The sequence below is a fragment of the Bos taurus genome, chromosome 19 (genome assembly GCF_002263795.3).
Source record: "Bos taurus isolate L1 Dominette 01449 registration number 42190680 breed Hereford chromosome 19, ARS-UCD2.0, whole genome shotgun sequence".
Classification (NCBI taxonomy): domain Eukaryota; kingdom Metazoa; phylum Chordata; class Mammalia; order Artiodactyla; family Bovidae; genus Bos; species Bos taurus.
The window spans coordinates 24,235,598-24,260,490 of record NC_037346.1 but is presented as its reverse complement, the minus strand read 5'-3'; the positions used below and the strand labels follow the sequence as shown (position 1 = coordinate 24,260,490).

The 24,893-nt window shown below is 49.0% G+C and overlaps 1 protein-coding gene across 2 annotated transcripts in view; it reads left to right on the top strand.

Moving 5' to 3' along the window:
- The window catches only part of TRPV3 (transient receptor potential cation channel subfamily V member 3), a 34,645-nt gene extending 13,227 nt beyond the window's left edge, over window positions 1-21,418 (top strand). Inside the window, exons 7-18 of one of the 2 annotated variants that reach the window (XM_015458625.3) lie at window positions 346-486; window positions 2,799-3,079; window positions 6,349-6,525; window positions 7,452-7,610; window positions 8,329-8,430; window positions 9,459-9,532; window positions 11,408-11,573; window positions 13,466-13,532; window positions 15,061-15,335; window positions 16,537-16,649; window positions 17,199-17,278; window positions 17,515-21,418. In XM_015458625.3, coding sequence (XP_015314111.1) covers window positions 346-486; window positions 2,799-3,079; window positions 6,349-6,525; window positions 7,452-7,610; window positions 8,329-8,430; window positions 9,459-9,532; window positions 11,408-11,573; window positions 13,466-13,532; window positions 15,061-15,335; window positions 16,537-16,649; window positions 17,199-17,278; window positions 17,515-17,612 — 1,733 coding nt within the window. In that variant the 3' untranslated portion in view covers window positions 17,613-21,418. 2 annotated transcript variants of the gene reach the window in all.
- The last annotated feature ends 3,475 nt before the right edge of the window (window positions 21,419-24,893 follow it).

Genomic DNA, 24,893 nt, shown 5'->3' with positions numbered 1-24,893 from the left:
TGGGTACCACAGCCCCTGTACTTCCCCCATCGTAGCACTAAATTCTCAGGGAGACTGTGAGCTTCCAGAGGACCAGAATTAAAACTGTAGCCCTGTCCCGTTGTGTTCCCGTTGGAGCACAGAACAGATGCTCCAAGGATAATCCTTGCTTCCAGGCAAGATAGAATGAAGCAAAGAATGAAGTTGGGACTCTTGGTAGCTGGGCGACGCCGACCAGACAGGCAGCTAGTATTTCTCAATGATCCATGGAGGGTACAGAGGCTAGAGAAAGGAACGGCCACAGAGCGCGTGGTACCCCGGGTCCCAGCAGCTGAGCGCCCCTCACCCACCCCGACCGGTCCACAGGGCAGACGGCGCTCAACATCGCCATAGAGCGGCGGCAAGGAGATATCACCGCGGCGCTCATCGCGGCTGGGGCGGACGTCAACGCCCACGCCAAGGGGGTCTTCTTCAACCCCAAGTACCAGCACGAAGGCTTCTACTTCGGTGGGTGCGCCCCCGCCCGGGTTGGGGTCCAGGGTCTTGGGTCCGGGATCCGGGGTTCGGGATGGGGCAGAGGGCGGGGCGGGGCTCCTTCCCTGAGAAAGGCGCTAGCAGACTGAGCGCTGGAGACCCCACTGCCAGCCTCTGCCTGCTGGGTTGTGTGGGAGAACCCTGGAGGACAGAGCTGTGACCAGGGAGGCGGCAGGGGCTGATGTATCCGAATGGGACCACCAGGCTGGACCAGAGAGGAAGCAGCGGAGTAGTGGGGAAGATGGGGGAGCCTGCATTCCAGAAGTGTCCCCTGGGGGTCTTAGAGGGGACATAGGCATTCACCTGAGCAGCCCTCTGCAGGGAACCAGGACCCGGAGGGAGGGCACGAAGAGAACCCAGTTTAAACCCTAGTTGATGGGAGAGGAGACAGGTTCTGAGAAAGGAAATGACTTGTCCCTGTGTAGCAAGGAGCTAATGTAGGCGTTCAGGCTGCCAGCTCTTGCCTCTGTTCCCTATATCTAGTGCCTCTCAGGACTGCAACAGGGAGGAAAAAGTGAGAAGATGAAAATTCCCTGGCTAACACTCTAGGGAGTCCAAAAACAATTGGGGTTAGGCTGTGTTGCGTTAAGTCCTTCAGTCGTGTCCAACCCTCTGTGACCCATGGACCATAGCCCGCCAGGCTCCTCTGTCCATGGAATTCTCTAGGCAAAAATACTGGAGTGAGTAGCCATTCCCTTCTCCAAGGGATCTTCCCAACCCAGGGATGGAACCTGGGTCTCCAGCATTGCAGGCAGATTCTCTACCATCTGAGCCATCAGGGAAGCCTTATCCCAGATGAAAAATAAAAATTTTAATATATGTAATTTAGATGCAATGAAGTTACTCATTTTAATGTAGAGTTCTGTTCATTTCCACAAATGCATACAGTTATGTAACCACCACTATGATCAGGACAGGGAACAAAGAGCTTCATCCCACCAAAAAATTTCCAAGTACAACTTTGTAGTTAACGCCTCTTCCTAGAAGGCCCTGATTGATGGCCATGGATCCGTTTTCTCTTCTGGGTGTTTTTTGTTATTATTACTGTTTTTAACCTGCAGGACTAGTTAGCCTACAGGACTAGATGGGTCTGGGCAGCCTCTGGTCTGACCTGGCTGGGAAACCTTCGTCCGGTGGGGTGAGGAGAGGGGACAGGATGGAGACTGGCAGGGAAACAGCATAAGACTCGATGTCCAGCCCTGATTCTGTCCCCCCCTTTGATGTGTGACCATCTGTAAGTCACTTGCCTTCTCTTTTCTCAGTAAATATTTGTCATTTACTATATACACCAGGCATTGTTCTAGGTATTTGAAATATATCTGTGAACAGAACCAAGATCTCTACCCTCATGAAACTTCCATTCTAGATGGAAGAGAGCCCATCAATAATAAACATGATAACTAAGAATGTTATGTAATAGGTTAGAAAATAATAAGTGCTGTTGAAAAAAAAGTAAAGCAAGGGGAGGGCTTCCCAGGTGGATCAGTGGTAAAGAATCCACCTGCCAATGCAGGAGATGCAGGTTCAATCCCTGGAGAAGATCCCCCGGAGGAGGACATGGCAACCCATTCCAGTATTCTTGCCTGGAGAATCCTATGGACAGAGGAGCCTGGCGGGCTACAGTCCATGCTGTCTAGAAGAGTCGGACATGACTGAGCACGGCATAGCAAAGCAAAGCAAGGGAAGGCGATCAGGAGTTCTGGGGCAGGAAGGCAGTGGGTTTCAATTTTAACAGGGCAGTTAGGGTGATTCTTTGAACAGGTGATGTTTGAGCAAAGACTCAGAGGTAGTGAGGGAGGAAGTGATGCAGCAGAAGGAACAGCACACCTGGCAGAGGGAACAGAATGTGCAAAGGCCCTGAAGTAGAAAAACAACTGTGTGTGCTGGGGAGGGGGCGGGGAAAGGAAGAAGCCTTTGTGGCTGGAGGGGAGTGAGTAAGGAGGGAGTGGAGGAGATGATGTCAGAAGGTGTAGAGCCTTGTAAGCTGTTGTTGGAACCTGAACTTTAGCTCTGGGTGAGGCAAGCCTTTTGTGTTAACAGGATCAGTCTGGCTGCTGTGCTGAGGATAGGATTGGAGGGCCAGGGTGGTAGCAGGGAGACCCATTAGGAGGTTGAAGCAATGATCCAACTTCAGTCTCCCACTCCCACTGAGATGGTCAGGAGAAGGCCCAGTCCTAGACCTTGGCGATCACCGTGATCGAAGGTCTGGATCTGAGATCTTGACTAAGATCCAAGTCAAGATCTGGCCCAGGAGAGAACCGAGCCCCTGTGCCCCGCTCCCCTAGGCGAGACACCCCTGGCCCTGGCAGCCTGTACCAACCAGCCCGAGATTGTGCAGATGCTGATGGAGAACGAGCAGACGGACATCACCTCGCAGGACTCACGGGGAAACAACATCCTCCATGCCCTGGTGACCGTGGCCGAGGACTTCAAGACGCAGAACGACTTCGTCAAGCGCATGTACGACATGATCCTGCTGAGGAGCCGCACCTGGGAGCTGGAGACCACACGCAACAATGACGGCCTCACGCCCCTGCAGCTGGCCGCCAAGATGGGCAAGGCCGAGGTGGGTGAGGTGGGGGCAGGCGGGAGGGCACCAGGCACAGCCCCCCGGGGGCCCTTCTGTGGCTAAGCACACAGAGCCTTGCTTGGCCAGGCAGCTCGTGGGCCCACCCTCGGGACTTCAGGCCCTGACACTCTGGGTTTCTGTCTCCTGTCCTGGGACCCTGTTGCCTGGGCCAGGGTGGAGGAGCCTTAGGGCTGCAGTGATGTAAGCTCTGTGGCCGAGGATTCCTGTGTGGCAAGGTACTCAGCGGAGGCTGAGTGTCTGACCCTCAGAGCCTTCAGTCTCTTGTGAGGACAGGAGGCCCAGAATGTCTGCTCTGGATATAGAGCCAATGTGCTGCTTCTCCCCAACTCTGGGGAGATCCCAGGCTGTCTGTCAGGTTGAAACATGGAGCCAAGTCCCCAGTGGAGGATGCGGTGGCTGGTGGCCATTTGCGCCCTTGAGATGTGGGCCAAGAAACTCAGGTTAACTGGGAGCCTTGGTGAAGACTCAGCTGGGGAGGGCTTTCATCTCTCCAAGTGGCTGGAGCCGTGGCTTGGTCTGATTTCAAGGGCAGGACTCAGGTTGGGGCTGGGGTCATAGCAGAGCCTCTTCTGCCTTCATATCTTGAGCCCTGGGAGGGGACCAAGGCTCTGAGGAGGCTGCAAGGGGGTGCTGCTTGGGGGTGGGAGTGAGGTGGGGGAGAAGCTGTTGAGCAGCCCTGGTGGCACAGCTGTGCCAGCCTCAGGGCCGCTGCTGAGGGAGGCGCTGCCCTGAGGGCCTTGGGTCCCGTCCCAGTGCTCAGGGCTGGTGCCCACAAGGGACCTTTTCATTCTCTGCGGGAGCAGGGGGGAGGAAGAACAGCTTGGATAAAGGAGCAATTGTGTGTGTGCCTGCCTCCCCGGTCTCCTGCCCACCCCAAGGACACAGCTTCCTGGGGGCTTTGAGGAGGGTCACATTGTGGTTGCCAAGTTGGAACTTTCTCCAAGGACCGCTGTGGCATATGAGGTCCCTGGGGAGCCCAAGATGAAGCTTCCTGCATGCAGTCTGGCTCCATGACCCCCTGGTTCCCTGAAGGAAAATATGCCCTCCCCGTACCCCAACCACGCCTTGTCAGTCTTGGGGAATCCCCCGCACCCTTCCCACTTCCCTTCTCTCCTTCACTCACTGTTCTTTGGACGTCTTTCTGGATGCTGCTCAAGTTGGTCACTGCTGGGAATAGAGATGCCTAGGACATGCTTAGGACACAGTCCCTGTCCTTGGATTCTTCTAGGCTGGGGTGCAGGAAGGGGAGATGTGCCCTGGCCCCAGAAGCTCCCTGCCTGGTCTGTAGAGATGTGAGAGATGTGGGATGACGTGGGAATCCCATTAGGTCACGTGAGATCAGGGCCCTGACATTGTCTTCCCCATCAGGACTCTCTTCCTGGGCCTTGGGTTGGTGCCCCAGGAAGTCCTGCCACATCTTACGGTTCCCAGGGCTCATTTTGGGGAACTAGTAAACTCTCCATCTTGCCTGGACTTTGGGACCATCCAGGAAGCTTTACAACATGCAGATGACTGGGTGTCCCCACCCTTAGAGATCTGGATTGAATTAGTCAGTGGTGTGGGAATTTTAAATTGACCTAGTAACTCTAACATTCAGCAGAGAGCGAGGCTAGCTGACCTAGGTTTCACGAATCTCTCTGAAAAAGCCTGGTGGTTTCTTGTGTGTTAGTTGCTCAGTCATATCTGACTCTGCAACCCTGTGGACTGTAGCCCACCAGGCTCTCTGTCCATGGAATTCTCCAGGCAAGAATACTGGAGTGGGTAGCCATACCCTTCTTTGGGTATACCCTTTAGCCATACCCTTTTCCCGATCCAGGGATCGAATCTCCTGGATTGCAGGCAGATTCTTTTACTGTCACACCACTTCCACTGGTGGCTCAGAGGTTAAAGCGTCTGCCTCCAATGTGGGAGACCTGGGTTCGATCCCTGGGTTAGATCCCTGGGTCGGGAAGATTCCCTGGAGAAGGAAATGGCAACCCACTCCAGTATTCTTGCCTGGAGAATCCCATGGTCGGAGGAGCCAGGTAGGCTACAGTCCATGGGGTTGCAAAGAGTCGGACATGACTGAGCGACTTCACTTTCACTTTCTTTTACTGTCTGAGCCACCAGGGAAGCCCTGGTGCTTCTTAATTTTTCAAAAAAATTTAATATTTTAATCTTCTTTTGACTGTGCCATGTGGTATGTGGGATCTTAGTTCCCTGACCAGGGATCAAACTGTCATGAGAGTGCACGTTCCTTGGTTCTTTGTCTTGTCACAACAAAAATTTGGAGTGATGGACATTATAGCCCCCTTGGCATGTCACAGCTCTTGGGTCTTGGATAGACTGTGTTATAGCTCTCAGGTCTCGAAAGGACCATGTTATAGCTTTTGTTAGACAAATCAGTGCTACAGCTCAGTGTTACAGCTCTATTTTATTTAGAAGATAGCAGGAAAATCCGTCTCTGAGGCACGAGGGCACGTCGATCCAAAGATGCGAGGAGAAGAGCGCCCCAGCGCACGGGAGAGAGAGAGAGCTAGCTTTGGTTCCTCTTTTTATATGTTTATCTCTCCCTGGGCCTGTTGTATGTAAATTGGGCCAGCCAAGAGTGTTGTTTGTTTTACCTGAGGTCCTCACTCCGGTCCTCGGACCTTCTTTTGTTCTGTTTTCACGGGCTTTTCCCTTCTTTGTCTTTTAGCCACCGCCATTTTGGACTCCTTTTTCCTATTCTACCTGCCTAGCAAAACCCATGCCCCTGTGTTGGAAGCTCAGAGTCTTAAACACTAGATTGCCCAGGAATTCCCAAGGCTGGTGTCTTGCACCAGTCCCTGACTGGCCAGGGCAGTGAGCCTCAATTGGCAGGGTCTTGACTGAGAGTGGGATGTGAAAGCTGGAGAAACTTCTAACTCAAGCTCAGGTCAAACAGAAATTACTTCTCAAAATGGTCAGTTCCTAGATTCTTCCCTGAACAGACTCCCCAGCCGGTGGAAGGATCTGTGAGCTGATTGTGCAACTCTCTAAAGTGTGCAAAGGGCCTTCACCCCTTTGTCTCTGGTATTCACAGTCTCTGGTGCAATGCACAGGTCAGCAAGCTTTGTACTCATTCCACAGATAAAGCGGGGCCCAGGGGTCACAGTAACAGGCGCTCGGCCAGGCTCTCGTGGGAGACTCTTCCCAGGCCCTGTCTGTTGTGGGGGTGGAGGGCCAAGCTGTGCTGGCCCGAGCCCTGTCCACTGGCTGACAGTTGTTCCTCTTCCTGTCCCCAGATCCTGAAGTACATTCTCAGCCGTGAGATCAAGGACAAGCGGCTTCGGAGCCTGTCCAGGAAGTTCACCGACTGGGCGTACGGGCCTGTGTCATCCTCGCTGTACGACCTCACCAACGTGGACACCACGACCGACAACTCCGTGCTGGAGATCATCGTCTACAACACCAACATTGACGTGGGTCTCCCGGCTGGGCTGGGGGGAGACAGGAGGCGGCAGGCTGGGCCTCAGGCCAGGGGCCCTGGGAGACCCCGTTCTACTTGCTGGATGTGTCTGCCACCCCTGTTCCTTAGCCTCAGTGGGTGGGGCAGGTGCTGGGGACACCTGTTCCCAGCTGACCCTGTGGAGGGGTCTCCTGGCCCCATAATCCTGGATGGGGTGGGGGTGGGGGTGTAGATCTTCTCCATCTTGTTTCCCCCCAACTCCTCTTATTGGTTCCTTATGGCTGAGCTTAGAATCCCCTCATCCCCAAACCCGGCCTCAAATGGGGGTCAGGGAGTGTACCGTTGGAGCAGTCAGGGAGGTCTTTCTGGAGGAGGCAAGGCAGGGAGGTCAGTGAAGCTGAAGAAGAAAAGAAAGGATCAGCTCAGGGGGAAGTTTTTGGCTCTTGGGGGAACAGAGGCAACACATCTTTTATATTTTACCAGGACTCGTGCCTCCCAGAGCATGCCTTGCTTGGGGTCTCCCTGGCCTCTCACAGCAGCCTGACTGGTAGGGCAGGGATTGAAATCAGTTTTTATGGAAGAGGACAGTGAGGCCCAGAAAGGGTCAAGGGTTTTCCAAGGGTCACACAGTGAAGGGGGGCCCAGGCGGGGCCAGAACCCCAGTCGTGGCCCTGGCCCCACTTCTGGCCCTCACTCCCCACTGTGCATCTGATCCTCTTGCCAAAAGCACCAGGCTCCTGTGGTGTTTGGCTATGCCTGGTTGCACTGGGGCCTCAGGAGCTGGAAATTACCCTCCCAACACTTCCAGCCAAACCAGTTCATTGGCCCCTTCTGCCGGGGGCACTGCTGACTCAGAGTTCCCTTTGAAATGAGGGCCCTTTGAAAATGGTCCCTCCCTCCCTCTCATCTCCATGGTGACCGGTGCTGTTCTATCCCCAGAACCGGCACGAGATGTTGACCCTGGAGCCCCTGCACACGCTGCTGCATATGAAGTGGAAGAAGTTCGCCAAGTACATGTTCTTCCTGTCCTTCTGCTTCTATTTCTTCTACAACATCACCCTGACCCTCGTCTCTTACTACCGCCCCCGCGAGGAGGAGGTACGTTGGGCCCCTTGAAGTGGGGGATGAGGTGGTTAGAGCTGCAGGAGATGGGATCCACCCCACGTGCATATGGGGAAACTGAGGCCCAGAGAAGCCAAGAGATTTGCGTGGGGTCCCCTGATTGTCACGCTTTACAGTGTCTTGGACATGGAATACGTCTCTAGCCCTGAGTGGAGCTCAACCCCAGGTGCTTAGTCCCAGGCGGACCCCTGCTGAGGAGCGCTCAGGGAATTAGGAGCCCCAGGCCTGGCCCAGGCTCCAGGTCTCAATCTGGAGCCGATTGGGTGTTTCGGCTGTGGGAGGAAACGCGAGGAGGTGGAGGTCACTTGGAGAAGCTTTCCCACCAATCTGGGACTCAGTTTCCTGTCCAGTCACATGAGGCACAGAGTCTTGGCTTTGACTGTGTGGTGGGGCTCTGTGAGTGTCTGGATACAGATGGGACAGACAAATGCCAAGAGGTATGAGGAAGTTGTTAGCATGGATTGAATCATGCTTCTCACCGTAGAATCCTGGGTTCCTACCGCAGGTGGGGTAGGCAGGGGCTGGGGGCTGCCCTTCCTGCACTGGCTCTTACAGAGAACGGGCTTCATGCTGGCCTCTGGTCCAGCTCGAGGGCCCGGCATGCGTATGTGCACGGTCGCCCCAGGGTGGGTGCTACCCCTGCCTTCCTCACTCCGCACCCCGCACCTATCCATTCCTCTCCCTTCCTCCGTAGGCCCTGCCACACCCCTTGGCCCTCACGCACAAGATGGGGTGGCTGCAGCTCTTAGGAAGGATGTTTGTGCTCATCTGGGCCATGTTCATTTCTGTGAAAGAGGTGAGTGGGTCACTGAACCCTCCTGGTCTGGCCTGCGAGGCAGGCGGGGGGCAGCAAGCTCTGTCTGCTACTGCTGCTGGGGGACTGTGGGACCCGTTTCCTGTTTAATTTTAGATTTACATAAATAAGCAGGCTTATCCTACCTACTTCATGTATCCATCCCTCCATCCATCTGTCCATCTCTCTGCCATTTATCTACACTCCCAGCCACTCAGTGTCCCTCCCGTCTTCCCCTCCCCTCCATCCATCCACCCAATCACCTGCCATCTCTCATCCACCCAACTGCTCATCCATCCATTCAGACACCCACTTATTGTCCTTCAGTCCTTCATCCAACTGTCTTTCCATCTGTTTGTCAGTTGATCCATTCATCCATCCAGGTGATGAATCAGCAGGTGTATTCTGAACACCTTCAACCTGTGGGGCCCTGGGGGGAGCTAATAGGGATGAGGGAGTCTGCCCTCTTTGAGGTCATAGTCTGGTAGGAATTTGAGATGGACACAGATATCAAGACTGTAAGATAGACTGTGAAAAGGGCCTGATGTTGGGGTCAGACCCATGTTCAGAAGACAGGTGACTTTTATTTGGGGATGGGGGAGGTTAGGAAGGCTGGAAGGTAGAGATGTTACCAACTGTGGTAGGGTGGGGTTGGCATGAGGACTCTGGGGAGAAGGCATTACAGGGCAGATGTGGGGAGCAGTGTACAAAGGCTCAGAGGCTGGGAGGCCAGGCCATATTTGGGGAATGGCAGGCAACTGTGTGGCCCTGCTGCTTTGTGGGTTCTGGAGTGATGATGGGGATGACAGTAAGAGACGCAAGAAGACTGGGGGGAGCATCCACTCTTACCCTGAGGTTGTCTCTGTCCCCCGGGCACCAGTCCCTTTCCATATCCCTCACTTGGGCTCTGACTGGGCCTTCACACATTCCCCTGGTTCCTGAGTCTCAGTCCTGGGGAGACGCCCCCTTCCCCAGGTCTTCCAGTGAGGGGCACGAAGAGGGGGCAGCTTTTCTTTCCTTTCTGGCCGCAGGGCATCGCAATCTTCCTGCTGAGACCGTCAGATCTGCAGTCCATTCTCTCTGATGCCTGGTTTCACTTTGTCTTGTAAGTAGGTCTGTCGCCTTGGTTACCACCTCACAGTCAGGGCCGAAGTCCTGTATGAGGACTGCTAAGTCCCTCTGCAATGGCCACCCTACTCTGTCACCCTGTCCCAGTCCTTACGCCAAGGCATGTGGCCAGGGACCTCCTCCTCCCTTCTGTTGAGAGAGGCACAGAGGGGAGGGCCAGAAAACACTGGGACAGTGCCCACCATCTGGTCACAGGGAGAGCTGACTACACCCTGCCCCAGAGCCCTGGGGGGCAGGCAGCATAGAGAAAGCATGTTTATGTTTTATTGAAGGGACATTCCAAGCCAGTTCCTCCCAGCTGCTGTCTTGGACGCTGGCAGATCAGGGCTGAAAGGGACTTGAGAAATCACCGTGTCTGATCTCATGAAACTGAGGCACAGAGGAGGGAAGTGAATCACTGAGTCACGTGGAGCTTCGGGCATGTCGAAGCCAGCCCAGTGTCCCAGTCATCCTCACCCCAAGCTAGTCTGGGGTCAACTACTGTAGGCCTCAGTCAGAAAGCCCAGCTCAGCAGCTTCTCTGAATGAGGTCATGTGCAGCCGATGTCAGAGGATTACGTAACCCTGTCTCTAAACAACAGAAGGCTGATTCAGCATCATGGCTGCATGAAAAGGAACAGGATCTGCGGCTTGGGGTGAAGCACGTTGGGCTCCAGGGTTCTGTGGACCCCACCAAAGTCCCTTTTCTGAGCCTTTGGGTGGGTCTATAGCACCTTGAATACCTATTTATTAACAGCTGTCTTATTAAGTAGGCATGTGCCTTCCAGAAGTATGAACCGAGTTCTCCATCCCTGTGGGCGGGTGGGGCACCCTGACACTGCAGTGAATGAATAGGCCAGGTGCAGTCCTACCCACAGTGCAAGTCACATGTGAGCCTGACACCTTCAACAAAGTGTGACGATCCCAGAGAAAAATCCATTTGTACCGCCACTGGCTTTGGTGCGGATGAAAGGCCTTGTTCTCCTTCTCTGTTGTTTTCTTTGTGTGGAGGAAGGTGTTTAAAATGCTTCCTCACTTCAGTGCCAAATACACCGATCACCCAAATGTTTGCTTTTCACTGCACAAAATCGAGATTGACTGTGTCCCAACTTTAACTAGTTAGGTATTTCATAATCGCGGAGACTGCCTGATGCTATAAGCAAGAGAGGGTTTCTGTCCAGATGTCTGCCTAACTGATGACAATGTTTAGGAGTAGGTTTTGATCTTGTATGTTTGGTGGATATTGTACTTTAAATTTTTAAAATTGTGGTTTAATGCATGTAACATGAAAGTTAAACCATCTTAACCGTTTTTAAGTTCAGTGCTGTTAGGTACGTTTGCATTGGTGTGCAATCTCCTTTTAGCGTATCTATTACATGGCATGTCTTGTAGTTTTTTAAAAGACTTCTCAAAGTAGATTATGGGGGACTTTTGTTATGACTGACGTTTGAGTATACGTGTTGTCAGCTTTGTCATTTTGATTAAAAATGGAATCTTTCACTGCATCCTTCGTCTACTCCAGAGTGCCTCAATCTCTGTGGGAATCACAAGTCACATGGGTGATTCAAAAAACATCCAGCCTCCTGGCAACCACCCTGGGCCATCTGAACCAAAATCTACTGGGCCCTGGGGAACTCTATCTTTAAAAAGTCCTTGTCAACTGCAACCAGCCCTGACTTGCATCTGGCAATGCAGTCTGCAAAGCTGGGTTTTAGACGTGGTCCAGCATGTCTGGGGCAGCCTCGGCTGTCTCTTCGGTACCACCTACCAGGGTCATTGTTCAGGGTTTATGGGAGGTTGGAGGGTTTGGACATCTCTGCCCTGATGCCGAGGAGAAGTAAGTAAGGCCCTTGTTTCCTGTGTCTCCTGAACAGTTTTGCCCAAGCTGTGCTTGTGATACTGTCTGTCTTCTTGTACTTGTTTGCCTACAAAGAGTACCTTGCCTGCCTTGTGCTGGCCATGGCCCTGGGCTGGGCGAACATGCTCTACTACACGCGGGGGTTCCAGTCCATGGGCATGTACAGCGTCATGATCCAGAAGGTGCGTTGGGGATGCTGAGCATCAGAGATGGGCAGGGAGGGGCCCCTCAGAGAAGGCCCACTCTTCAGATGGGGAAACTGAGGTCTGGAGAGGAAAAGAGACTCACCCAAGGGACAGGCCACTGCTCTTTCTCTCAGTGTCATGGTCTTCCTTTGCCTTTGCTCATGGTCTTGGAGGAAAAATATGCATGTATAATATATATATATATATGTAGGTATGTTTATTATAGATGTTTACCATATAAAGGATGGTGTAGCATGCAAGTTACAAATAATAATAAAATACGCAATACTTTTTTGTTGTAAATTCCACATGGCTAGTTGAATCTCACCAAATAATTTGTTGATTTTGGTTTAACTCGTATCTGTTGCCAACCTATGGTTGCAATTGACATGTGAACATTGTGCCAATATAAATGTTGCCTGGAATTTTCGTTTGCTTTTTAAAAATAAATAATTAATTAAAATATTTTTTGGGGGGCTACCCTGGGTCTTTGTTGCTGTGCATAGACTTTCTCTAGTTGCAGCGAGCGGGAGCTAGTCTCTAGTTTGGTGTGAGGGTTCCTCATTGCGGTGGCTTTTCTTGTGGAGTACCAACTCTAGGGCACGCAAGCTTCAGTGGTTTCGGTATGTGGGCTCAGCAGTTGTGGCTTGTGGGCTCTAGAGTGTGGGCTCAGTAGTTCTGTCACACGGGCTTAATTGTTCCACGGCATGTGGGATCTTCCAGGATCAGGGATCCAACCTGTGTCTTCTGCATTGGCGGGTGGATTCCTATCCACTGTACCACCAGGGAAGTCCTTTCCTTTGCTTTAAGGAGGAAGATGAAAAGGAAACAATGAAGACGTGTTGAAATTGAATTTGTTTGTCAGTGATGCTGAGACACTTATTTGCTGAATTGAATAATAGTTTTCAAATACTAGAAGAATATTTCATCAATGTTTTTGTACTATTCACAATATAACAGCCACGGATAGTATATATTTTTAAAGTTTTATCTGCCTTAACATTTTTTCCATCATTGTCTTAGGTCCAGATCTAGACAATCAACAATCTTTGACTTGTAGCTTTCACCAGTTTCTATGACATAAATCACCCACCATGGCTGATTTCCAGTTACCAACATGAGTACAGAATCGGGCAAGGATGCACAGTAAAGCATCATTATATAGTGTTTTCAACATATAGCTACAATAGATGTAAATAGCCTTAAAATTCTAGGTAATTGTTAGGACTTCCCTGGCAGTCCAGTGGTTAGGACTCTGGGCTTTCACTATGGAGGACATGATTTCAATCTCTGATCCAGAAACTAAGATCCTGCAAGCCACATGGAGTGGCCAAAAAAGAAAAAAAAAAAAAAAGCCTAAATAATTGTAAAATGTAGTAAAGTCATTTGGAAGTGATGTGTTGACTACTTATTATCTTTGTTTCTAATGTAATTTATTTAATTATGTTTACACAATCCAATTCTTAGTCATGGCTTGTTTAGCAACCAGCTCAGGAAATTCACGAGAGTGTGACAGTCAGCTCTTGTGAACTGGTGTGAGCAGTCCCCAGCACACGGCCACTTCCAGAAAGTGTGAGGATTCTCGATGTGAGATTCTATGAGGAGAGGTGCTGATGTGCAGCCTGTATTAGCAAGGACAGAAACAGACTGTGTTGTATGAGGGAGGAGGGTGGAGAGGATGAATAGAAGAGTCTTTCTGGAACAGGTGGGCCCAGTGCTGAGCTGTGGAGGGAGCGTCCGGAGGATCCGGGGAGGGTCACGGAAGAGTGGCCCAAGTGAATGAGGGCATGGTTGGAGTGCAGATCCGGGAGACAGTGGGAAGCAGGAGATCAATCTATAGCGAATATGTACTCAAACCTTACCCTTGAATCATGTTTCTTTCTTTGTAGGTCATTTTGCATGATGTTCTGAAGTTCTTGTTTGTATATATCGTGTTCTTACTTGGATTTGGAGTAGGTAAATGATTTACAAATAATAGCAACTGCCACATTTGTAAAGCCCTTTATATAGACATTAGCATGACAGAGCATGCGGGAGCCTCAGCAACAATTATATCGGTCACCAGTGAAATGCTCACCGTGATCAGCATTTCCCAATGATTATCTGTGTGAAGAGCCGGCTCACTGGAAAAGACCCTGGTGCTAGGAAAGATTGAGGGCAAGAGGAGAAGTGGGTGGCAGAGGATGAGATGCTTAGATAACATCACTGACTCAATGGACATGAGTTTGAACAAACTCCAGGAGTTAGTGAAGGACAGGGAAGCCTGGCATGCTGCAGTTCATGGGGTCACAAAGAGTCAGACACAACTTAGCAACTGAGCAGCAATAACATTGATTATCTCTTTACTTCTCACAATGTATTGACCAAGGCAGGAGTCATCATCATCTCTGATCATAAGAGAACTGAGGCTTAGAGACGCCAGGATTTGACGAGGTCGCTTTTATCCGACCACACTGTGTGGTCTGCCTCCCACCTTCACATCATCATATGTGTCCCTCTCAGCTTCAGATAGGTTTGGCAGGTGTTTTTGGCTCAAACTGACAGATAGGGAAGCTAAAGTTTGCAGAAATGTGATTGACAGTCTTTGAAAAATAGGAGGAGAGTAATGTATCGAGGTAACCTCCTTTGGCCCTCCACGTCATGTTACTGTCGTGGATCACTTCAGATATATCTGTGAGAGCCTCTGGTCTGCTGGGGACCAGGGATGGGAAACCCTCTTAAAAACCTGTCTGTTTATGACAGAGGGTAAAGCACAACCTGATTTTGCTTCTAACCTCTGCCTAAAGAGATATGATTTTGTTTTCCCAAGCCAGTTCTTTTCCCCAGTTATCACAGGCATTTGAAACTAGGCAGCTGATTCCATCTGTCTGGTACCTTTTCTGGGTCACAGTTTGCTTATTCATTTGCTCCTTCACTTGCTTGTTTATTCATCCACCCATTTCCTCACTGATTAATTTGATCATCCATCCATCCATCCATTCATTAAGTAATGAGCCACTGCTGTAGTGCATTGGAAAGAAAAGCAGAAAGAGCCTCAGGCTGTGACCAGAGATCGTGCCACACAGCATTAGAAGGAGACTCAGGACCTGCCAGTCTTGGGAGAGACAACCCAGGCTACTGGAAGCTGGGAGCTCCAAGCCTGGTTGAGGAGCCAGGGACACACAGATTATAGATTATAATTTTCAACTCTGCAAACCCTTGATTGGTCAAGGGCTGAACGGTGGGGTAGCGAAGGGAGAGAAGAGTTTGGGCTTTGTTAGGCAGAAAGGTCTTTCTGCAGTCAGTCAAGGCAGAACACCAGCCTGATGAGGCTTCTGGAGAAACTGGAGGCTGGAGATGCGATTTCAATAACCAGAGAGAGGAAGACAGCAGTGTGTGTGTGCCTGTAGGTCCGCGTGTGCATGTGTGCACGTGCAGGTATGCACGAGTTCACTGAGTAACCGGACAGAAAGGCTGCAGAGAACACCCTGTTATGTCCTCACAGCTCTGGCCTCGCTGATCGAGAAGTGCCCCAAGAGCCATGAGAACTGCAGCTCCTACGGCAGCTTCAGCGACGCGGTGCTGGAACTCTTCAAGCTCACCATAGGCCTGGGTGACCTGAACATCCAGCAGAACTCCAAGTACCCCATCCTCTTCCTGTTCCTGCTCATCACCTACGTCATCCTCACCTTCGTCCTCCTCCTCAACATGCTCATAGCCCTGATGGGGGAGACGGTGGAGAATGTCTCCAAGGAGAGTGAGCGCATCTGGCGCCTACAGGTGAGCCTGGCAGAGTCCCCTCTGTGTGTGTGTGTGTGGGGGGGGTCCTGTCATGGGGACTCAGTTCAGCACACGGAACCCGTGGATCTAGGCTGGGGCCTGGAAACCTGCATAAGCTCCCTGTGCTTGGCCAGGTTCAAGGAAGGTAGGTTCCTGGAGTAAAGGGTCCAGGGAGTGTGGCTGGACAATGGCATGTGTGAGAGGTACTCAGGCTTATGGCTGTGCTCTGCTTAGAGTCAATGGTGTGATATGTGGGTGTTGAGGGTATAGGACAATGGAGGTGACAATTCTGCTTCCCTCCAATACTCCTTATATGCTGTGGGCCTTACACACTGGGGATACTAACCCACAGAATGGCCCGGGCATGCAAGAGGCCTGGCAACCATGCCTCACAACAGACGGTGTTGAAACCGGGTTGAAGATGGTGAGAATTCCTTCTTGCAGAGCTACTTGGGAAAGAGGGAGCAGCTTTCTTCTGTGATCCCAGAGGCAGAAATGGGACATATGGGGAACAAGAGGGAGAAAAGCTTTGATCTGATACAAGGAAGTTACTAATTGTTAGGGCCTTCTTAATGGATTATCAATAATATTCAGGGGAGATTAGACAAGTTATGGTTGGGAAAATTGCTGAGGGGATTCCCAGCCTGAGATGGAATAGGACTGTGTGATGTCTGAACCTCCTTTCACCACAGGAGCTCAGAATCCTACCTTTCAGTTAGGAAACTCTGGACTCTCATAAACATAGTTTATGTGATGTTTAAAATAATTTTAACACCTTTCCCAAACTTACTGGGCTTTCTTTTCTTTCATTTTTTTAAAGTCTTTGTTGAATTTGTTACAATATTGCTTCTGTATTATGTGGTTTTTTTTGGCCTTGAGGCCTGTGGGATCTTAACTCCCCAGCCAGGGATCGAACCCATACCCTCTGCATTGGAAGGTGAAGTCTTAACCACTGGACCATCGGGGAAGACCCTGGGTTTTTGAATTCTGTAGGTGAGCCAGATCGTCAGGATCTGTGCATTAAGTAAGCATTCTGTGCAGGTGGAGTGGGCCGTTTGGTGGTGTGTGTGTGTGTGTGTGTGTGTGTTCCTGTGTGTGCGAGTTCTTGTTTGTGTGTGTACGTGTGTGGGCACACCCACACTCAGGCGGCGCCCCGGCGCTGGCTCCTCGGTGACACACTTAGGCTCCTTTGTGTTCCCAGAGAGCCAGGACCATCTTGGAGTTCGAGAAAATATTACCAGAATGGCTGAGGAGCAGATTCCGCATGGGGGAGCTGTGTAAAGTGGCAGAGGATGATTTCCGGCTGTGTTTGCGGTAACAGAGGGAGGGGGGCACTTTGCTGGTGCTCTGTGGGTGGGTGAAGAGACATGCGGTGTGAACGTTAGCCAAGCGGTGATGCCATTTGCTTGTCGGACCATGGCCATGGTCTGTTCCGCCTCCTCAGAAGATGGAGTTTGCTTGTTTGGGGTCGCTGGCCCTGGGACAGGCTTCCTGAGCCTCAGAAGGGAGAGCGGGGAGACTCTGCCCTTCTGGAGGTGCCTCTGTGGCTTCTCCCCGCCCAGTGCCTACCTTAGAAGAGATCTGCCAGCCTGGCACCCTTTTTCCTTCTGTCTCCCCTGTGTGGGTTCACAGGGGACCCCTTATGTCTCTCTGAGTCCCATATCCTGGGAGGAGACTGATCCTGGAGGCCTGGGAAGATGTGTACTTGGGCAGGCTTCAAGCCCCAGTAACACTGATATGGACACATGAGTCAGGGGTGTTCCCAATCCCCGTGGGGGACACCCCAAATGTGGTGCTAGTGTATTTGTTTGTATTTCATGAAGTGCGCTTGGGAAATAGTGAGAATGATTATCACACCCTCAGGATCAACGAGGTGAAGTGGACTGAATGGAAAACTCATGTCTCCTTCCTCAATGAAGATCCGGGGCCCGGCAGACGGACAGGTACCGCTGCTGTCAGGAAGCATGATGCCCACTCCTACCTGACCATGTGACCCCGGGGGACCCTGATTTTCCCCATCTGTAAAGTGGGGGAGGAGGGTTGAACTAATCCCTTCCAGCTCTATCATTTTATAACCTGAGTTGGAAACATTTCTGAAAGTCAAGTGGTGGGCCAAGACCTACCTGGAGGCACAACTTGCAGAGTGCTGTATTTGTAAAATAGTGTTTTGTCTTTAAAGCAGATTCCAACAAAATCCAAGATTCTTCCAGAAGCAACAGCAAAACCACCCTCAATGCATTTGAGGAAATAGATGAATTTCCGGAAACTTCAGTGTAAAAGCAGGACCCAGAGCTCACGTGCGTGTGGGCCATCTGATGCTGGAGCCTGGGTGCTGGACGTGGCGCTGCATGCTTTGCAGAGCGATGGAGCCTGGCTCCACCTGCAGAGACGAGGAACGCACCCTCACGCTGAGCGGGTAGCTGAACCAAGGGGCAGTTGTCAGTTTGTCTGAGTGGGCAATACCCTGGAGTTTGTTATTTGGCAGAGCTTGTAAAAACCTATGGCCAGCAGTCCTGAGCCTGGGAGTTCCAGGAGCCCTGAATCCTGGGTGAAGCTCCTGTGTTCACCAACTGCAGGTCGACTTGGCTGGGAGAGAGGATGGCAGGGCAGGGACAGGGGCCCAAGGAGCACAGAGAGGAGTTTTTCTTCTCCCGATGTCTTGACAATGTCTTGACAGCCCCTAGCCCCAGCCCTAATATTCTACCATCTCCCCTACTGTGATTGGATCTCCTGAATTTAAGGGCCTCTTGATCCCATCCTAGAATGTACAGGGGACTGAGCTGAGCCTGGTATCCTGGGGTCAGAGAGGAATGAGCTTCTGGAATCTTCAGGGAGCAGGAAAACACCCTTGGAATAAGTGGCCTTGGTACTCAAGGCTCAGACTGTCTCCAACGGAGAGACAATTCTAGAAGCATAATTAACACAGGGTTTTTCTTTTCAGTAGAGAAAGGACATTTCCATTTTAAATGAAAATTACTTCAAATGAAGTGTGTGATTTTAAAAGCTGAGAAATAGTTTTTAGGATTTGGGGGTTGGATGTAAGTATTATATACTTGGCCTCAAGGTGGCCAGAACAAGGACAAAAAGCTTTTCTTTACATACTTAAAACTACATGAGAAATGCCAGGCAGGTCCTGTGATCTGGGTGAAAGATCTTGGCTGGTTTCCTTGTCCCAGCCCTGGCACAGTGCAGGCTTCCAAGCTGGGATAGTGGCTTCGTCTGAAACAGAAATAGCAGCTGCTCTATTTATATGGTCTTGAATCTCAGAGGTTACTCTTACACATCAGTATTTTTCATTGGAGGAATTTTACAGAATATCTGAAATGCTCTGGTATTCAATATTTTTTTTTTAACTGTGAATTTTGAAGCAGAGGAGAAGGCATCTGAGGAGGAGCCAAGATATGGGGCTTATTTTTAGATTCTCATCCTCTGATTTTCTTCCCTGAAATTACTCAGTTTGGGGACAGAGATGAAGTGGAGAGAGTAGAAATGTTCCAGATGACTCAAGTGTGTTAGTCCATCAGTCATGTCCGTATCTTTGTGACCCCACAGACTGTAGCCCTCCAGGCTCCTTTGTTCATGGGATTCTCTAGGCAAGAATATTGGGGTGGGTAGCCATTCGCTTCTCCAGAGGATCTTCCTGATCCAGAGAATGAACCTGGGTCTCCTGCATTGCAGGGGGATTCTTTACCATCTGAGCCAGTAGAGAAGTCCTATTGGAACCTAAACAACCAGAAAATCCACTCTGACTCAGTTGTCTGGTGAAAGATTTGTGTGGGAATTTTTTTTTTTTAGTATAGTTGCCTTACAATGTCGTGTTAGTTTCTGCTGTGCAACAATGTGAATCAGCCATGAATATACATATATCCCCTCCCTTTTGAACCTCCTTCCTGCCCCCCACGCCCACATCCCACCCCTTTAGGTCATCACAGTCCTGTGGGATTTTCAAGGTGAAATTGTAACGATATTAACCATGAAATTTAATTTTAAATGGCACAAAATCATTCAGCTTTTAGATAACTTGGCTGTTGGTTAGTTAATCTGACTAGAAGCAAACTAAGGAGTGTGGGCCACCCAGTCCACTCCTGGCTCATTTCTCTGCTCTGGGCTCTCTGTGCACCAGCTTACTTGTTTGGGCAGAATCTTAGCCCTTGTGTCCCTGATGGGCTGGGTCAGGGACAGATGAGTCGAGGATGCAGCCTTGCAATCTGCAGTAGCCCCTGTACTCTCAGATGACCCAGGGAACTGCCCAGTGCTCCAAGCGTAGTGGTCAGACCAGGTTCAAGTGTGAGCAGGGGAGGAAGGGGCTAGGCATGTTTCTTGCAGAAGGGAAGATTTAGGGGGATTATCACAGAGGCAGGAGGACCAGATGTGTTGCAGATGAACAGAACTAGGGCCCAAAAGCTGGAAGCTTCAGGGAAAACGATTATGGTTCAATGTAGTCCAACAACTTCTTCAGATGTTACGTTTGGTTTTTTTTTGGCCACACCCCCAAGAGCATTTGCCATCTTCACTCCCAACCAGGGATTGAACCCATACTCCCTGCATTGGAAGCGTGAAGTTTTAAACACTGGACCTCCAGGGAAGTTGTGATACTGGGGATAGTTAGGCAGAAGCTGGTTGAGCATATATGAGGGATATTGTTAAAGATCATCATCAGATGAACTTGAAGCTCCTTTTAGCCTGGAGAGTAGCATCCTGTATCTGGAATTAACTTCTTGCCTTTATCCTGAACAGATAGATGTCTTGGTTTGAAGGGCAGCAACTCGGATACATGGCTCCGTGCTCTACTCTGTGCAGCTGGGAATTCAGAATTGTTTTGGTCTGGATATGCATGGATAAAACTGTATAACTCTTCACTTCCCACTTGAACAAAAGCTGGGAGGTTAGACAGAAGTCAATAACTGGATCTTTGTCTTCGTATGCATATGGAGACCTGTCTATGGATCTGGATCGAATTTGTTGGCAGGACCATTTTCTATACTGAATCTTCCTCCTGACAGTGGTGTCCCCCAAAGGCTTTTATCCTAGACAGTCTCAACCTAGGCAGGTTTTCCAAGGAAGGTGATGAGTCAAAGAGCATTGGTTTAAAAGGACCATTTCTCTTACTTGACACCTGGAGACCAAAGCTCCAAGAGGAAAGTGGACTTGTTCAAAGTCATGCGGGAGATTGTATCAGAGCTGTTAAAGCTGGAGTGTTCTGATTCTGGACCACAGATCACAGATGTCCTCCTGTGCGATTTTATTTTTTTGGCACAGTTCTTTGGTAAATTTGAGTCTGCTTTTGTGGTTGGCATGTGTCAGGGGATTAGGTTTTTTGCTCAGATGATTCATGCTGGCGGTCTGCATTGTCCCTGTGATCCCTGTGGGTTTTTAAATTCAAGTGTGTGCATACAGATGTGCACAAAACCACACACACATACACACACACCGCACACACTAAATCCACAGGTGTATAAGGATATCTTAAGTGATTCACATTTCACTAATTTCAGGGGAAAGCATTTTCCAGGAATGGAATCTCACATGCTCAGATAATAGTTGTGGCTAGAAATTTTCCTTTAGCTAAATTCTGCCTCAGGAAGAATCTATTATTCTAGAAATTAAGTTATATATCTGTTTGGAGTAAAAAAGGTACTTACCTTCCTCCCTGGGTGGGGAATGGGAGAAGGAGTTCCAGGCTGTACTGTGAAGTCACTAAGCTCTTAGAGGGCTCCTGCCCTGGAGCCCAGTGTTACTGACCTTCTTTTCCTTCTACAAGGCCTGGTGGACTAAGTCCTTTGGCTCTGGGTAGGGGCCAGATAGATGGACCGTCATGTGGGCCTGTAAGCCATACTTGATCTCTGCATCGATTTACTTTTTTTTTTTTTTTTTACTGTGATCTTGGTCCCAAACATAAAATTGTTACCTTGTTCTCACTGAATGTGCCTCATGTTTGCGAGTTCCATTTACATCTTTGTTTTTAGTGTTGTGTGTGTGTGAAACTCTATGTGCAAGAGAGAAGTCATAAGTGGAGTAAGAACATTTTAGTGTCATTGAAGAAATGCTTTAATGATTTCTAATAAATATTTATTTTGCCTTGTTGTGATCATGTTTTATCTTTGTCTCAGGAGGGCCACTATGATGACTGAAATCTTAGGGTGTTGCTTAACATGAGTGGATAAAGGGAAGGTCACTTTTTGGACTTAAAGAATCAATTATTGGTCCCAGCTCGGTGTGCTAAGACATACCACCTTTGTACATCCCAAAGTACATCACATCCAGTACCCCATCTAAACCACTCAATAACTGGGAGGAATTTGAGTAAAAGGAGACCTAGAGATTTGAAGCGACATGCGCAAGGAGTCACAGCCTGAAAATGTTACAGGTTCGGGTCATATGACCTCAAGCAGGGGGTCCATCCATCATGCTCGCTGGCTCTCCACTTTGCATGCGTATGAACTCATGGCTCCACTTGGAGACCAGGAAGTAGAAATCCCTCCTGTTTACCTCACAAACTTTTATAAGGAGGCAATAAGGGAATGGATAGGAAAGAACTGATATTATTACTATCATTATTGCCCAATGTATATGTATATGCATTTTTTTCATTCTTTTGTGTTATTTTGAAAGAATGGTAGTTCTCAACTTGAATGCCAAGATGCTGCTGTGTCTTGAAGGGTTGTAGAACTTGCAAACAATTTGTTAATAAGCAATATGCTGCATTTGGTCCATTACGTCATCCAAACGATTCCCGGAATAACACCCTTCACTAGGCTATGTTTTCTTGACTGGCAAGGAAATGGGACTTGTACATAATCCACATGCTAGTTCAAACAGGCTTCAGGCTATAATCTAGGAATGTGCCATCCATGGGAACATTCTTGATAGAGAAAGAGTGGGCGCCCCATCATAGGATGTATTCTGAAAGTGGGATTCCTAGGTCAGGAGGATGAACAGTTTTATGACTTTTGATATTATTAAAAATTACCTTCCAAAAGATATTTTGCAATTTTTCAGCCTTTGAGATTGTACAATTCCCTATTTATAAAGTGCTTTCACTCATATTGGTTATCTTAATCCACAATTCTGTAGACAGTTTGATGAGTATTCTATTGCCATTCAATAGAACAGAGAAAATGGAGACTTGGGGAATTTGAGACTTAGAAAGATGGAATGACAGGTTGAGGTGGCAGTGCTTTTTCCTGGGCCAAGGATCCAGGTTTTCTGGGTGTGCTGGCGTGTGCTGGTCCGGCAGTGTCAATGAGCTTGTGTAACAGAGTGGGTCAGCCTAGCCCGACTCACCCTAAAACAGACTTTTCTGGCCGCACTGGGTCTTAGTTGTGGTACACGTGGATCTTTTAGATGTAGCATGTGGGATCTAGTTCCTAGATCAGGGATCAAACTGGGGTCCCCTGCATTGGGAGTGTGGAGTCTTAGCCCCTGGACCACTAGGGAAGTCCTTGAATCACACTTAAGAATAAGTGTCGGGACTTCCCTGCTGGTCCAGTGGCTGAGGACCTGCCTTCTGGTGCAGGGGATGCAGATTTGACCCCTGGTCAGGGAACTAAGATCCCACATGCCCTGGGGCAGCTGAACCTGCGCACCATAGATGGAGAGAAGCAAAGACCCCAAGGTAGTAGGGTGAATTTGAGGATGGAGAAGTCTGCGAGGCCAAATTGCTAGGAACAGGGCTGGAGAGGCAGGCAGAGGCCAGAGCACACAGAACTCCAGCTGTGGGGAAGGCTTTGAGATTTCATACTGAGGGTTAGGGGAACCATTAAAAGGTTTCACACAAGGGTATTATTGGATATGAACACTTCCTTTCCCCCTCATAGGGTTGCAGACTTAAAAGGGTGTATTGTTCCATCTGCCAACATTTGGGACATAGTAACAGGCTAGAGCGTGGAATGGAGAGATTTCCACCTGACAGTGAAGGAGATACTCGGGAAGTGACTGGGAAAGAAGGGAAGAAGGCAAAGAGAAGGCAGAGACGCTGGTGGAACATGATGACGTTTCAGTAGAGAAGGAATGTCTGAGCACACTCATTTACTCAGCTAAACTCACAGGGCACTTACCAGATTGCAGGTACTGAAAAAGACACGGGTAATATCCTTGAGATGGGACAGAAGCAGAGAGGGGCAGAGGGCTGAGTCAAGAGAGGTTTTACAGGTGAAATGAGAATTGAGTTGCATTTTGAAGAAAAAATAGGAATTCGATAAGGTGAGGTCTGGTGTGGGTGTCAAGGATGGAGGAAGAGAAGGGAAGGAAAAAAAATTCTAGGTGGAAGGGCCAAACTCTGTAAAGACACACAGGAATAAAACAACGCAAAGCCGACTGGAACAGAGAAGAGCTAAAGGCAGATGAGTCTAGAGAGGTTGTGGGGAGCGTGGGACAGATCATAAAGGGCTTTTTGTGTTAGAAATTTCAACTTGAATAATTTATTATTCTGTGCTAGGCACTGTGGTAAGTACTTGTATGCATTAGCCCACTTAATCCTCACAACAATCTCATGAAAGGGACACTATTATTATGAATATCCCTATTTTATAAATGGGAAAACCAAATCTGTAGACTGTTAGAAATAATAAAAATGAAACTGAAAGTGGCTAAAGTCACACAGCAAGCAATATGTTATAGATTAAAAAAAAATAACATCTAATTAGAAACTCTAAAGACTATAAATATTGAGTCAGAGAAAATTAGACTTGATAGAAAGAATCAATACAAAAACTGAAACCACAGTGGCCTAAACTGCACATTGTAAATTTTGGAACTAACTAAAATTTGATGGGAAAATATTTTCCCCAAAGTATATATATGGAAAAATTGACCTAGAAAAATTGAACTTGCGCATAGGACACAAAGAAACATTCACAGTGGGAGAAGGAAGCTTGGTAAAGCTTGTTCTATACAAAAGCCAATTGATAAAAAAAATTTTTTTTTACTAAAGAATTTAGAAGGAAGAGAGTCTATTCCAAAGAAAATAATTTTGGTAAAGTACAAAAATAAATGCTGAACGTTTCAAAGCAGTTTAATTGTGTGCTATAGAGCACTGAATATGGAATGAAATTGGCTTAATGGGATTTGTTTTGCAAGAATGAAATTATATATATAGACATATACATGTTACAGATAATGACAATATTAGTATGATTTTGTAAATATATTTGAAACTGTAAACATGGGTTTCCTTGGGGTCCAAATCATGGGATAAAATGTTCTTTACTTGGCTGCCATGGCCTAAGAGAGAGGGGAGGAGAGGCTCTTGCAAGGATTGGAGAGGGAGGGAGGTGTAAAATTAGACCAAGGACCTTTAAGAAGGATCTTGAGAGTGGGGGATTTGGGCATTTAGGACAGGAGGGAATGTCTTAAAAGAATGCATTTGTGAACCAGAGACGGATTTGGGTCACATTTCTACTAGCGTCCACTGCCCTCAGCTCTGTCTTTACCACCTACACGGCTGGAGCCCAGAGACTTTCTTATACATTGGTCAGGAAGAAGGACAAATGAGTTCTTTCAGAGTAGAAGGGACAGCTGGGAAGGACATGCCTTCCAAGTTGGGAAAGAACATGAGCT